The sequence below is a fragment of the Bombina bombina genome, chromosome 1 (assembly GCF_027579735.1).
Source record: "Bombina bombina isolate aBomBom1 chromosome 1, aBomBom1.pri, whole genome shotgun sequence".
NCBI lineage: Eukaryota > Metazoa > Chordata > Amphibia > Anura > Bombinatoridae > Bombina > Bombina bombina.
Genome location: NC_069499.1, coordinates 38,694,446 through 38,709,197, shown reverse-complemented (window position 1 = coordinate 38,709,197; position 14,752 = coordinate 38,694,446). Strand labels below are relative to the sequence as shown.

At 45.5% G+C, this 14,752-nt stretch overlaps 2 protein-coding genes across 2 annotated transcripts in view; one reads left to right on the top strand and one right to left on the bottom strand.

The window, feature by feature from the left end:
• Positions 1-6,984, bottom strand: part of L3HYPDH (trans-L-3-hydroxyproline dehydratase) — a 51,726-nt gene extending 44,742 nt beyond the window's left edge. The window contains exon 1 of the mRNA XM_053697306.1: positions 6,476-6,984. Coding sequence (XP_053553281.1) covers positions 6,476-6,968 — 493 coding nt within the window. The 5' untranslated portion in view covers positions 6,969-6,984. The remainder of the gene's footprint in view (positions 1-6,475) is intronic.
• Positions 6,985-7,199: 215 nt separating this feature from the next.
• JKAMP (JNK1/MAPK8 associated membrane protein) overlaps positions 7,200-14,752 on the top strand; it is a 31,247-nt gene continuing 23,694 nt past the window's right edge. Inside the window, exon 1 of the mRNA XM_053697305.1 lies at positions 7,200-7,342. Within this exon, the coding sequence (XP_053553280.1) occupies positions 7,276-7,342 (67 nt within the window). The 5' untranslated portion in view covers positions 7,200-7,275. The remainder of the gene's footprint in view (positions 7,343-14,752) is intronic.

The window sequence follows — 14,752 nt, the reverse complement described above, 5'->3', positions numbered from 1 at the left end:
CACGTTACCTGTCACACTGTGGTGCCTCACACTTACTGTATATACACACGGTAAGTACACGTTACCTGTCACACTGTGGTACCTCACACTTACGGTATATACACACGGTAAGTACACATTACCTGTCACACTGTGGTGCCTCACACTTACTGTATATACACACGGTAAGTACACATTACCTGTCACACTGTGGTGCCTCACACTTACTGTATATACACACGGTAAGTACACGTTACCTGTCACACTATGGTACCTCACACTTACTGTATATACACACGGTAAGTACACGTTACCTGTCACACTGTGGTACCTCACACTTACTGTATATACACACGGTAAGTACACGTTACCTGTCACACTATGGTACCTCACACTTACTGTATATACACACACGGTAAGTACACGTTACCTGTCACACTGTGGTACCTCACACTTACTGTATATACACACGGTAAGTACACGTTACCTGTCACACTGTGGTGCCTCCCATATTACTGTATATACACACGGTAAGTACACGTTACCTGTCACACTGTGGTGCCTCCCATATTACTGTATATATACACGGTAAGTACACGTTACCTGTCACACTGTGGTACCTCACACTTACGGTATATACACACGGTAAGTACACATTACCTGTCACACTGTGGTGCCTCACACTTACTGTATATACACACGGTAAGTACACGTTACCTGTCACACTGTGGTACCTCACACTTACTGATGTATATACACACGGTAAGTACACATTACCTGTCACACTGTGGTGCCTCACATATTACTGTATATACACACGGTAAGTACACGTTACCTGTCACACTGTGGTGCCTCACACATTACTAATGTATATACACACGGTAAGTACACGTTACCTGTCACACTGTGGTGCCTTACACTTACTGTATATACACACGGTAAGTACACGTTACATGTCACACTGTGGTGCCTCACATATTACTGTATATACACACGGTAAGTACACATTACCTGTCACACTGTGGTGCCTCACACTTACTGTATATACACACGGTAAGTACACGTTACCTGTCACACTGTGGCGCCTCACACATTACTGTATATACACACGGTAAGTACACGTTGCCTGTCACACTGTGGTGCCTCACACTTACTGTATATACACACGGTAAGTACACGTTACCTGTCACACTATGGTACCTCACACTTACTGTATATACACACACGGTAAGTACACGTTACCTGTCACACTGTGGTACCTCACACTTACTGTATATACACACACGGTAAGTACACGTTACCTGTCACACTGTGGTGCCTCACACTTACTGTATATACACACGGTAAGTACACGTTACCTGTTACAACGCAGAATGCCGGTACACTGTGGTACCTCACACTTACTGTATATACACACGGTAAGTACACATTACCTGTCACACTGTGGTGCCTCACATATTACTGTATATACACACGGTAAGTACACGTTACCTGTCACACTGTGGTGCCTCACATATTACTGTATATACACACGGTAAGTACGCGTTACCTGTCACACTGTGGTGCCTCACATATTACTGTATATACACACGGTAAGTACACGTTACCTGTCACACTGTGGTGCCTCACATATTACTGTATATACACACGGTAAGTACACGTTACCTGTCACACTGTGGTGCCTCACACTTACTGTATATACACACGGTAAGTACACGTTACCTGTCACACTGTGGTGCCTCACACTTACTGTATATACACACGGTAAGTACACATTACCTGTCACACTGTGGTACCTCACACTTACTGTATATACACACGGTAAGTACACGTTACCTGTCACACTGTGGTGCCTCACATATTACTGTATATACACACGGTAAGTACACGTTACCTGTCACACTGTGGTACCTCACACTTACTGTATATACACACGGTAAGTACACGTTACCTGTCACACTGTGGTGCCTCACACTTACTGTATATACACACGGTAAGTACACATTACCTGTCACACTGTGGTGCCTCACACTTACTGTATATACACACGGTAAGTACACGTTACCTGTCACACTGTGGTGCCTCACACTTACTGTATATACACACGGTAAGTACGCGTTACCTGTCACACTATGGTACCTCACACTTACTGTATATACACACGGTAAGTACACATTACCTGTCACACTATGGTACCTCACACTTACTGTATATACACACGGTAAGTACACGTTACCTGTTACAACGCAGAATGCCGGCACACTGTGGTACCTCACACTTACTGTATATACACCCAGTAAGTACGCGTTACCTGTAATAACGCAGAACACCGGCACACTGTGGTACCTCACACTTACTGTATATACACCCAGTAAGTACGCGTTACCTGTAATAACGCAGAACACCGGCACACTGTGGTGCCTCACACTTACTGATGTATATACACACGGTAAGTACACGTTACCTGTCACACTATGGTACCTCACACTTACTGTATATACACACGGTAAGTACACGTTACCTGTCACACTGTGGTGCCTCACATATTACTGTATATACACACGGTAAGTACACGTTACCTGTCACACTGTGGTGCCTCACACTTACTGTATATACACACGGTAAGTACACGTTACCTGTCACACTATGGTACCTCACACTTACTGTATATACACACACGGTAAGTACACGTTACCTGTCACACTGTGGTGCCTCACACTTACTGTATATACACACGGTAAGTACACATTACCTGTCACACTGTGGTGCCTCACACTTACTGATGTATATACACACGGTAAGTACACGTTACCTGTCACACTATGGTACCTCACACTTACTGTATATACACACACGGTAAGTACACGTTACCTGTCACACTGTGGTACCTCACACTTACTGTATATACACACACGGTAAGTACACGTTACCTGTCACACTGTGGTGCCTCACACTTACTGTATATACACACGGTAAGTACACGTTACCTGTCACACTATGGTACCTCACACTTACTGTATATACACACACGGTAAGTACACGTTACCTGTCACACTGTGGTGCCTCCCATATTACTGTATATACACACGGTAAGTACACGTTACCTGTCACACTGTGGTGCCTCCCATATTACTGTATATATACACGGTAAGTACACGTTACCTGTCACACTGTGGTGCCTCACACATTACTGTATATACACACGGTAAGTACACGTTACCTGTCACACTGTGGCGCCTCACACATTACTGTATATACACACGGTAAGTACACGTTACCTGTCACACTGTGGTACCTCACACATTACTGTATATACACACGGTAAGTACACGTTACCTGTCACACTGTGGTGCCTCACACTTACTGTATATACACACGGTAAGTACACGTTACCTGTCACACTGTGGTACCTCACACTTACTGTATATACACACGGTAAGTACACGTTACCTGTCACACTGTGGTGCCTCACACTTACTGTATATACACACGGTAAATACACGTTACCTGTCACACTGTGGTGCCTCACACTTACTGTATATACACACGGTAAGTACACGTTACCTGTCACACTATGGTACCTCACACTTACTGTATATACACACACGGTAAGTACACGTTACCTGTCACACTGTGGTACCTCACACTTACTGTATATACACACGGTAAGTACACGTTACCTGTCACACTGTGGTGCCTCCCATATTACTGTATATACACACGGTAAGTACACGTTACCTGTCACACTGTGGTGCCTCCCATATTACTGTATATACACACGGTAAGTACACGTTACCTGTCACACTGTGGTGCCTCACACTTACTGTATATATACACGGTAAGTACACGTTACCTGTCACACTGTGGTGCCTCACACTTACTGTATATACACACGGTAAGTACACGTTACCTGTCACACTGTGGTACCTCACACATTACTGATGTATATACACACGGTAAATACACGTTACCTGTCACACTATGGTACCTCACACTTACTGTATATACACACGGTAAGTACACGTTACCTGTCACACTGTGGTACCTCACACATTACTGATGTATATACACACGGTAAATACACGTTACCTGTCACACTATGGTACCTCACACTTACTGTATATACACACGGTAAGTACACGTTACCTGTCACACTGTGGCGCCTCACACATTACTGTATATACACACGGTAAGTACACATTACCTGTCACACTGTGGCGCCTCCCATATTACTGTATATACACACGGTAAGTACACGTTACCTGTCACACTGTGGTGCCTCCCATATTACTGTATATATACACGGTAAGTACACGTTACCTGTCACACTGTGGTACCTCACACTTACTGTATATACACACGGTAAGTACACGTTACCTGTCACACTGTGGTACCTCACACTTACTGTATATACACACGGTAAGTACACGTTACCTGTCACACTGTGGTGCCTCCCATATTACTGTATATATACACGGTAAGTACACGTTACCTGTCACACTGTGGTACCTCACACTTACTGTATATACACACGGTAAGTACACGTTACCTGTCACACTGTGGTACCTCACACTTACTGTATATACACACGGTAAGTACACGTTACCTGTCACACTGTGGTACCTCACATATTACTGTATATACACACGGTAAGTACACGTTACCTGTCACACTGTGGTACCTCACACTTACTGTATATACACACGGTAAGTACACGTTACCTGTCACACTGTGGTTCCTCACACTTACTGTATATACACACGGTAAGTACACATTACCTGTCACACTGTGGTGCCTCACACTTACTGTATATACACACGGTAAGTACACGTTACCTGTCACACTGTGGTGCCTCACACTTACTGTATATACACACGGTAAGTACACGTTACCTGTCACACTGTGGTGCCTCACACTTACTGTATATACACACGGTAAGTACACGTTACCTGTCACACTGTGGTGCCTCACACTTACTGTATATACACACGGTAAGTACACGTTACCTGTCACACTGTGGTGCCTCACACTTACTGTATATACACACGGTAAGTACACGTTACCTGTCACACTGTGGTACCTCACACTTACTGTATATACACACGGTAAGTACACGTTACCTGTCACACTGTGGTGCCTCACACTTACTGTATATACACACGGTAAGTACACGTTACCTGTCACACTGTGGTGCCTCACACTTACTGTATATACACACGGTAAGTACACGTTACCTGTCACACTGTGGTACCTCACACTTACTGTATATACACACGGTAAGTACACGTTACCTGTCACACTGTGGTACCTCACACTTACTGTATATACACACGGTAAGTACACGTTACCTGTCACACTGTGGTACCTCACACTTACTGTATATACACACGGTAAGTACACGTTACCTGTCACACTGTGGTGCCTCACACTTACTGTATATACACACGGTAAGTACACGTTACCTGTCACACTGTGGTGCCTCACACTTACTGTATATACACACGGTAAGTACACGTTACCTGTCACACTATGGTACCTCACACTTACTGTATATACACACACGGTAAGTACACGTTACCTGTCACACTGTGGTGCCTCACACTTACTGTATATACACACGGTAAGTACACGTTACCTGTCACACTATGGTACCTCACACTTACTGTATATACACACACGGTAAGTACACGTTACCTGTCACACTATGGTACCTCACACTTACTGTATATACACACGGTAAGTACACGTTACCTGTCACACTGTGGTACCTCACACTTACTGTATATACACACGGTAAGTACACGTTACCTGTCACACTGTGGTGCCTCACATATTACTGTATATACACACGGTAAGTACACGTTACCTGTCACACTGTGGTGCCTCACACTTACTGTATATACACACGGTAAGTACACGTTACCTGTCACACTGTGGTACCTCACACTTACTGTATATACACACGGTAAGTACACGTTACCTGTCACACTGTGGTACCTCACACTTACTGTATATACACACGGTAAGTACACGTTACCTGTCACACTGTGGTGCCTCACACTTACTGTATATACACACGGTAAGTACACGTTACCTGTCACACTGTGGTACCTCACACTTACTGTATATACACACGGTAAGTACACGTTACCTGTCACACTGTGGTGCCTCCCATATTACTGTATATACACACGGTAAGTACGCGTTACCTGTCACACTGTGGTGCCTCACATATTACTGTATATACACACGGTAAGTACACGTTACCTGTCACACTGTGGTGCCTCACACTTACTGTATATACACACGGTAAGTACACGTTACCTGTCACACTGTGGTGCCTCACACTTACTGTATATATACACGGTAAGTACACGTTACCTGTCACACTGTGGTGCCTCCCATATTACTGTATATATACACGGTAAGTACACGTTACCTGTCACACTGTGGTTCCTCACACTTACTGTATATATACACGGTAAGTACACGTTACCTGTCATAAAGCAGAACGCCGGGACACTGTGGAATCTGACAGCACCGCGCCGTTCCCGGTCGGCTCCGCAGGTGACCCAGGCGCGCACCAGACCGCAGGGGCAGTGTATATTCATGGGCACCTCGGACCCAGCCGCCTCACCCAGGTAGCCGTAATCCAGAGCGTACTTCCCGAGCGCGAGCACCGCATGACCGCACATGGTGCTGTAGCCTTCGTTGTGCATGAACAGCACTCCCAGATGCGCCGACTCCTCCTCGCTGGGCACCAGCAGCGCCCCGTACATGTCCCGGTGCCCGCGGGGCTCCAGCATCAGCACCTTCCGCAGCCAGTCCATGTGTTCCCGGACCCACCGGCGCTTTTCCAGCAGAGTGCGGCCCTGAGGAACAGGAGCACCGCTTTGGACGATCCGCACCGGCTCCCCGCCGCAGTGCATATCCACCACGGTGATCACAGGCCCGTCATGTGGAGGTAATCGGGGCACGGGCTCTGCCATAGCTACAACGGGCACACAGATGGGTACTTCCGCCAATACTGCGTTCTACGTCACCGTGCGTAAATCGTCACATAAGACATAAGCCACTTCGTTATTGGACATAACTGACAATCTTATGCTTGCTATTTTACTGAGCACATCCCTGGGTCTGACAAACACGTCGGCTTTCTTATATGTTTATTTTTTAATTATAGAACTATAGTATGCTCCGCAGTTCCCCCTTTAAGTGAAAGGCTGATCATATTGTTTTGCCCTAAACAAACATGGTGGATCATGCTTTCTATGGCTAAAACGCCGCTTAACGTGTATGTATCACATGATCTGCATACGGAAATACTTGCTATGTCTGAGACAGTGTGACAGGGGCATGATGGGTAAGTGCGATTACATTACAAATAATGTTCTGTAGTAATATGTACGTGAGACTGTATCTTTATTTGCATATTATTCTGTTCCTTATGAATGGATATAAGTGAGCTGTAGTGAACAGGCTGCTGGGGATAACACAAACTGTACAGAATGTCTCAGGTTTACTAAGTTTGAGAGACAATACACACAGCTGTACACTTACACTGGGGCTATACTATAGTGTGACACACATACACTGTCAGACACACACATGTACACTTACACTGTGACTATACTATAGTGTGACACACATACACTGTCAGACACACACATGTACACTTACACTGTGACTATACTATAGTGTGACACACATACACTGTCAGACACACACATGTACACTTACACTGTGACTATACTATAGTGTGACACACATACACTGTTAGACACACACACCTGTACACTGGGACTATACTATAGTGTGACACACATACACTGTCAGACACACACACTTGTACACTTACACTGGGGCTATACTATAGTGTGACACACATACACTGTCAGACACACACATGTACACTTACACTGTGACTATACTATAGTGTGACACACATACACTGTTAGACACACACACCTGTACACTGGGACTATACTATAGTGTGACACACATACACTGTCAGACACACACACCTGTACACTTACACTGGGGCTATACTATAGTGTGACACACATACACTGTCAGACACACACACCTTTACACTGGGGCTATACTATAGTGTGACACACATACACTGTCAGACACACACACCTGTACACTTACACTGTGAATATACTATAGTGTGACACACATACACTGTCAGACACACACACCTTTACACTGGGGCTATACTATAGTGTGACACACATACACTGTTAGACACACACACACTTGTACACTTACACTGGGGCTATACTATAGTGTGACACACATACACTGTCAGACACACACACCTGTGCACTTACACTGTGAATATACTATAGTGTGACACACATACACTGTCAGACACACACACCTTTACACTGGGGCTATACTATAGTGTGACACACATACACTGTTAGACACACACACCTGTACACTGGGACTATACTATAGTGTGACACACATACACTGTCAGACACACACACCTGTACACTTACACTGGGGCTATACTATAGTGTGACACACATACACTGTCAGACACACACATGTACACTTACACTGTGACTATACTATAGTGTGACACACATACACTGTTAGACACACACACCTGTACACTGGGACTATACTATAGTGTGACACACATACACTGTCAGACACACACACCTGTACACTTACACTGGGGCTATACTATAGTGTGACACACATACACTGTCAGACACACACATGTACACTTACACTGTGACTATACTATAGTGTGACACACATACACTGTTAGACACACACACCTGTACACTGGGACTATACTATAGTGTGACACACATACACTGTCAGACACACACACCTGTACACTTACACTGGGGCTATACTATAGTGTGACACACATACACTGTCAGACACACACACCTTTACACTGGGGCTATACTATAGTGTGACACACATACACTGTCAGACACACACACCTGTACACTTACACTGTGAATATACTATAGTGTGACACACATACACTGTCAGACACACACACCTTTACACTGGGGCTATACTATAGTGTGACACACATACACTGTTAGACACACACACACACACTTGTACACTTACACTGGGGCTATACTATAGTGTGACACACATACACTGTCAGACACACACACCTGTGCACTTACACTGTGAATATACTATAGTGTGACACACATACACTGTCAGACACACACACCTTTACACTGGGGCTATACTATAGTGTGACACACATACACTGTTAGACACACACACCTGTACACTGGGACTATACTATAGTGTGACACACATACACTGTTAGACACACACACCTGTACACTGGGAATATACTATAGTGTGACACACATACACTGTCAGACACACACACCTGTACACTTACACTGTGAATATACTATAGTGTGACACACATACACTGTTAGACACACACACACATGTACACTGGGACTATACTATAGTGTGACACACATACACTGTTAGACACACACACCTGTACACTGGGACTATACTATAGTGTGACACACATACACTGTCAGACACACACACACCTGTACACTTACACTGTGAATATACTATAGTGTGACACATACACTGTCAGACACACACACCTTTACACTGGGGCTATACTATAGTGTGACACACATACACTGTCAGACACACACACCTTTACACTGGGGCTATACTATAGTGTGACACACATACACTGTCAGACACACACACCTTTACACTGGGGCTTTACTATAGTGTGACACACATACACTGTCAGACACACACCTGTACACTTACACTGTGACTATACTATAGTCTGACACACATACACTGTCAGACACACACACCTGTACACTTACACTGTGAATATACTATAGTGTGACACACATACACTGTCAGACACACACACCTTTACACTGGGGCTATACTATAGTGTGACACACATACACTGTCAGACACACACACCTTTACACTGGGGCTATACTATAGTGTGACACACATACACTGTCAGACACACACACCTTTACACTGGGGCTATACTATAGTGTGACACACATACACTGTCAGACACACACACCTGTACACTTACACTGGGGCTATACTATAGTGTGACACACATACACTGTCAGACACACACAGCTTTACACTTACACTGGGGCTATACTATAGTGTGACACACATACACTGTCAGACACACACACCTTTACACTTACACTGGGGCTATACTATAGTGTGACACACATACACGGTCAGACACACACACACCTGTACACTTACACTGGGGCTATACTATAGTGTGACACACATACACTGTCAGACACACACACAGATGTACACTTACACTGAGGCTATACTATAGTGTGACACACATACACGGTCAGGCACACACACCTGTACACTTACACTGGGGCTATACTATAGTGGGACACACATACACTGTCAGACAAACACACCTTTACACTGGGGCTATACTATAGTGTGACACACATACACTTTCAGACACACACAGCTGTACACTTACACTGGGGCTATACTTTAGTGTGACACACATACACTGTCAGACACACACAGCTGTACACTTACACTGGGGCTATACTTTAGTGTGACACACACACACACACCTGTACACTTACACTGGGGCTATACTATAGTGTGACACACATACACTGTCAGACACACACACAGCTGTACACTTACACTGGGGCTATACTATAGTGTGACACACATACACTGTCAGACACACACACCTTTACACTGGGGCTATACTATAGTGTGACACACATACACTGTCAGACACACACACACTTGTACACTTACACTGGGGCTATACTATAGTGTGACACACATACACTGTCAGACACACACACCTTTACACTGGGGCTATACTATAGTGTGACACACATACACTGTCAGACACACACACCTTTACACTGGGGCTATACTATAGTGTGACACACATACACTGTCAGACACACACACTTGTACACTTACACTGGGGCTATACTATAGTGTGACTAAATACACACAGAGAGAAATGCACTCACAGGAACGAACAACCAGCTCAATACCATTGTTAGCCTGTTCTATGGCGATTTACCACCTGGGTGCAACTTCTTTTAGCCCAGCAATGCTTTTCACAGAGTAGAACTTTCCTGTAGTATATCAGTCTGATCCCGCCTATTACAGTCAGTCCAGCACCGAAATACCAGGCAATTCCTCTCTGAACAAGGAACAAAGCAACCCCAGACGAAACGATCGTCTGGGGTTGTCATGTTCCTTGTTCAGAGGAGAATTGCCTGGTATTTCGGGGCTGGACTGACCTTACTTGGCAGGATCAGACTGATATACTTCAGGAAAGTTTTCTTCTGTGAAAAGCACACTGGTCTAAAAGAGGCTGCTTCCGGGTGGTAAATCGCCATAGAACAAGCCACTGAGCTGTTGTTCGTTCCTGGTAGGGCGCTTCTCTCTTTGTATGCAAATTATTATGACCCTGGGGAAGTCTCCCTATGGGTGATGGGGGAAACCAGACGTGGACTCCTTGCCCAGTGTGCTTAGAGGAATGTGGCTGCACCTCACTGACGAGGCCCATAGGAGGCCGAAACGATCGTCTGGGGTTGTCATGTTCCTTGTTCAGAGGAGAATTGCCTGGTATTTCGGGGCTGGACTGACCTTACTTGGCAGGATCAGACTGATATACTTCAGGAAAGTTTTCTTCTGTGAAAAGCACACTGGTCTAAAAGAGGCTCCTTCCGGGTGGTAAATCGCCATAGAACAAGCAACTGAGCTGTTGTTCGTTCCTGGTAGAGCGCTTCTCTCTTTGTATGCAAATTATTATGACCCTGGGGAAGTCTCCCTATGGGTGATGGGGGAAACCAGACGTGGACTCCTTGCCCAGTGTGCTTAGAGGAATGTGGCTGCACCTCACTGACGAGGCCCATAGGAGGCCGAAACGATCGTCTGGGGTTGTCATATTCCTTGTTCAGAGGAGAATTGCCTGGTATTTCGGGGCTGGACTGACTTTACTTGGCAGGATCAGACTGATATACTTCAGGAAAGTTTTCTTCTGTGAAAAGCACACTGGTCTAAAAGAGGCTGCTTCCGGGTGGTAAATCGCCATAGAACAAGCCACTGAGCTGTTGTTCGTTCCTGGTATAGCGCTTCTCTCTTTGTATGCAAATTATTATGACCCTGGGGAAGTCTCCCTATGGGTGATGGGGGAAACCAGACGTGGACTCCTTGCCCAGTGTGCTTAGAGGAATGTGGCTGCACCTCACTGACGAGGCCCATAGGAGGCCGAAACGATCGTCTGGGGTTGTCATGTTCCTTGTTCAGAGGAGAATCACCTGGTATTTCGGGGCTGGACTGACCTTACTTGGCAGGATCATACTGATCTACTTCAGGAAAGTTTTCTTCTGTGAAAAGCACACTGGTCTAAAAGAGGCTGCTTCCGGGTGGTAAATCGCCATAGAACAAGCCACTGAGCAGTTGTTCGTTCCTGGTAGAGCGCTTCTCTCTTTGTATGCAAGCTATACTATAGTGTGACACACACACCTGTACACTTACACTGGGGCTATACTATAGTGTGACACATATGCACTGTCAGACACACACAGCTGTACACTTACACTGGGGCTATACTTTAGTGTGACACACACACACACACCTGTACACTTACACTGGGGCTATACTATAGTGTGACACACATACACTGTCAGACACACACACAGCTGTACACTTACACTGGGGCTATACTATAGTGTGACACACATACACTGTCAGACACACACACCTTTACACTGGGGCTATACTATAGTGTGACACACATACACTGTCAGACACACACACCTTTACACTGGGGCTATACTATAGTGTGACACACATACACTGTCAGACACACACACACTTGTACACTTACACTGGGGCTATACTATAGTGTGACACACATACACTGTCAGACACACACACCTTTACACTGGGGCTATACTATAGTGTGACACACATACACTGTCAGACACACACACCTTTACACTGGGGCTATACTATAGTGTGACACACATACACTGTCAGACACACACACCTTTACACTGGGGCTATACTATAGTGTGACACACATACACTGTCAGACACACACACTTGTACACTTACACTGGGGCTATACTATAGTGTGACTAAATACACACAGAGAGAAATGCACTCACAGGAACGAACAACCAGCTCAATACCATTGTTAGCCTGTTCTATGGCGATTTACCACCTGGGTGCAACTTCTTTTAGCCCAGCAATGCTTTTCACAGAGTAGAACTTTCCTGTAGTATATCAGTCTGATCCCGCCTATTACAGTCAGTCCAGCACCGAAATACCAGGCAATTCCTCTCTGAACAAGGAACAAAGCAACCCCAGACGAAACGATCGTCTGGGGTTGTCATGTTCCTTGTTCAGAGGAGAATTGCCTGGTATTTCGGGGCTGGACTGACCTTACTTGGCAGGATCAGACTGATATACTTCAGGAAAGTTTTCTTCTGTGAAAAGCACACTGGTCTAAAAGAGGCTGCTTCCGGGTGGTAAATCGCCATAGAACAAGCCACTGAGCTGTTGTTCGTTCCTGGTAGAGCGCTTCTCTCTTTGTATGCAAATTATTATGACCCTGGGGAAGTCTCCCTATGGGTGATGGGGGAAACCAGACGTGGACTCCTTGCCCAGTGTGCTTAGAGGAATGTGGCTGCACCTCACTGACGAGGCCCATAGGAGGCCGAAACGATCGTCTGGGGTTGTCATGTTCCTTGTTCAGAGGAGAATTGCCTGGTATTTCGGGGCTGGACTGACCTTACTTGGCAGGATCAGACTGATATACTTCTGGAAAGTTTTCTTCTGTGAAAAGCACACTGGTCTAAAAGAGGCTGCTTCCGGGTGGTAAATCGCCATAGAACAAGCCACTGAGCTGTTGTTCGTTCCTGGTAGGGCGCTTCTCTCTTTGTATGCAAATTATTATGACCCTGGGGAAGTCTCCCTATGGGTGATGGGGGAAACCAGACGTGGACTCCTTGCCCAGTGTGCTTAGAGGAATGTGGCTGCACCTCACTGACGAGGCCCATAGGAGGCCGAAACGATCGTCTGGGGTTGTCATATTCCTTGTTCAGAGGAGAATTGCCTGGTATTTCGGGGCTGGACTGACTTTACTTGGCAGGATCAGACTGATATACTTCAGGAAAGTTTTCTTCTGTGAAAAGCACACTGGTCTAAAAGAGGCTGCTTCCGGGTGGTAAATCGCCATAGAACAAGCCACTGAGCTGTTGTTCGTTCCTGGTATAGCGCTTCTCTCTTTGTATGCAAATTATTATGACCCTGGGGAAGTCTCCCTATGGGTGATGGGGGAAACCAGACGTGGACTCCTTGCCCAGTGTGCTTAGAGGAATGTGGCTGCACCTCACTGACGAGGCCCATAGGAGGCCGAAACGATCGTCTGGGGTTGTCATGTTCCTTGTTCAGAGGAGAATCACCTGGTATTTCGGGGCTGGACTGACCTTACTTGGCAGGATCATACTGATCTACTTCAGGAAAGTTTTCTTCTGTGAAAAGCACACTGGTCTAAAAGAGGCTGCTTCCGGGTGGTAAATCGCCATAGAACAAGCCACTGAGCAGTTGTTCGTTCCTGGTAGAGCGCTTCTCTCTTTGTATGCAAGCTATACTATAGTGTGACACACACACCTGTACACTTACACTGGGGCTATACTATAGTGTGACACATATGCACTGTCAGACACACACA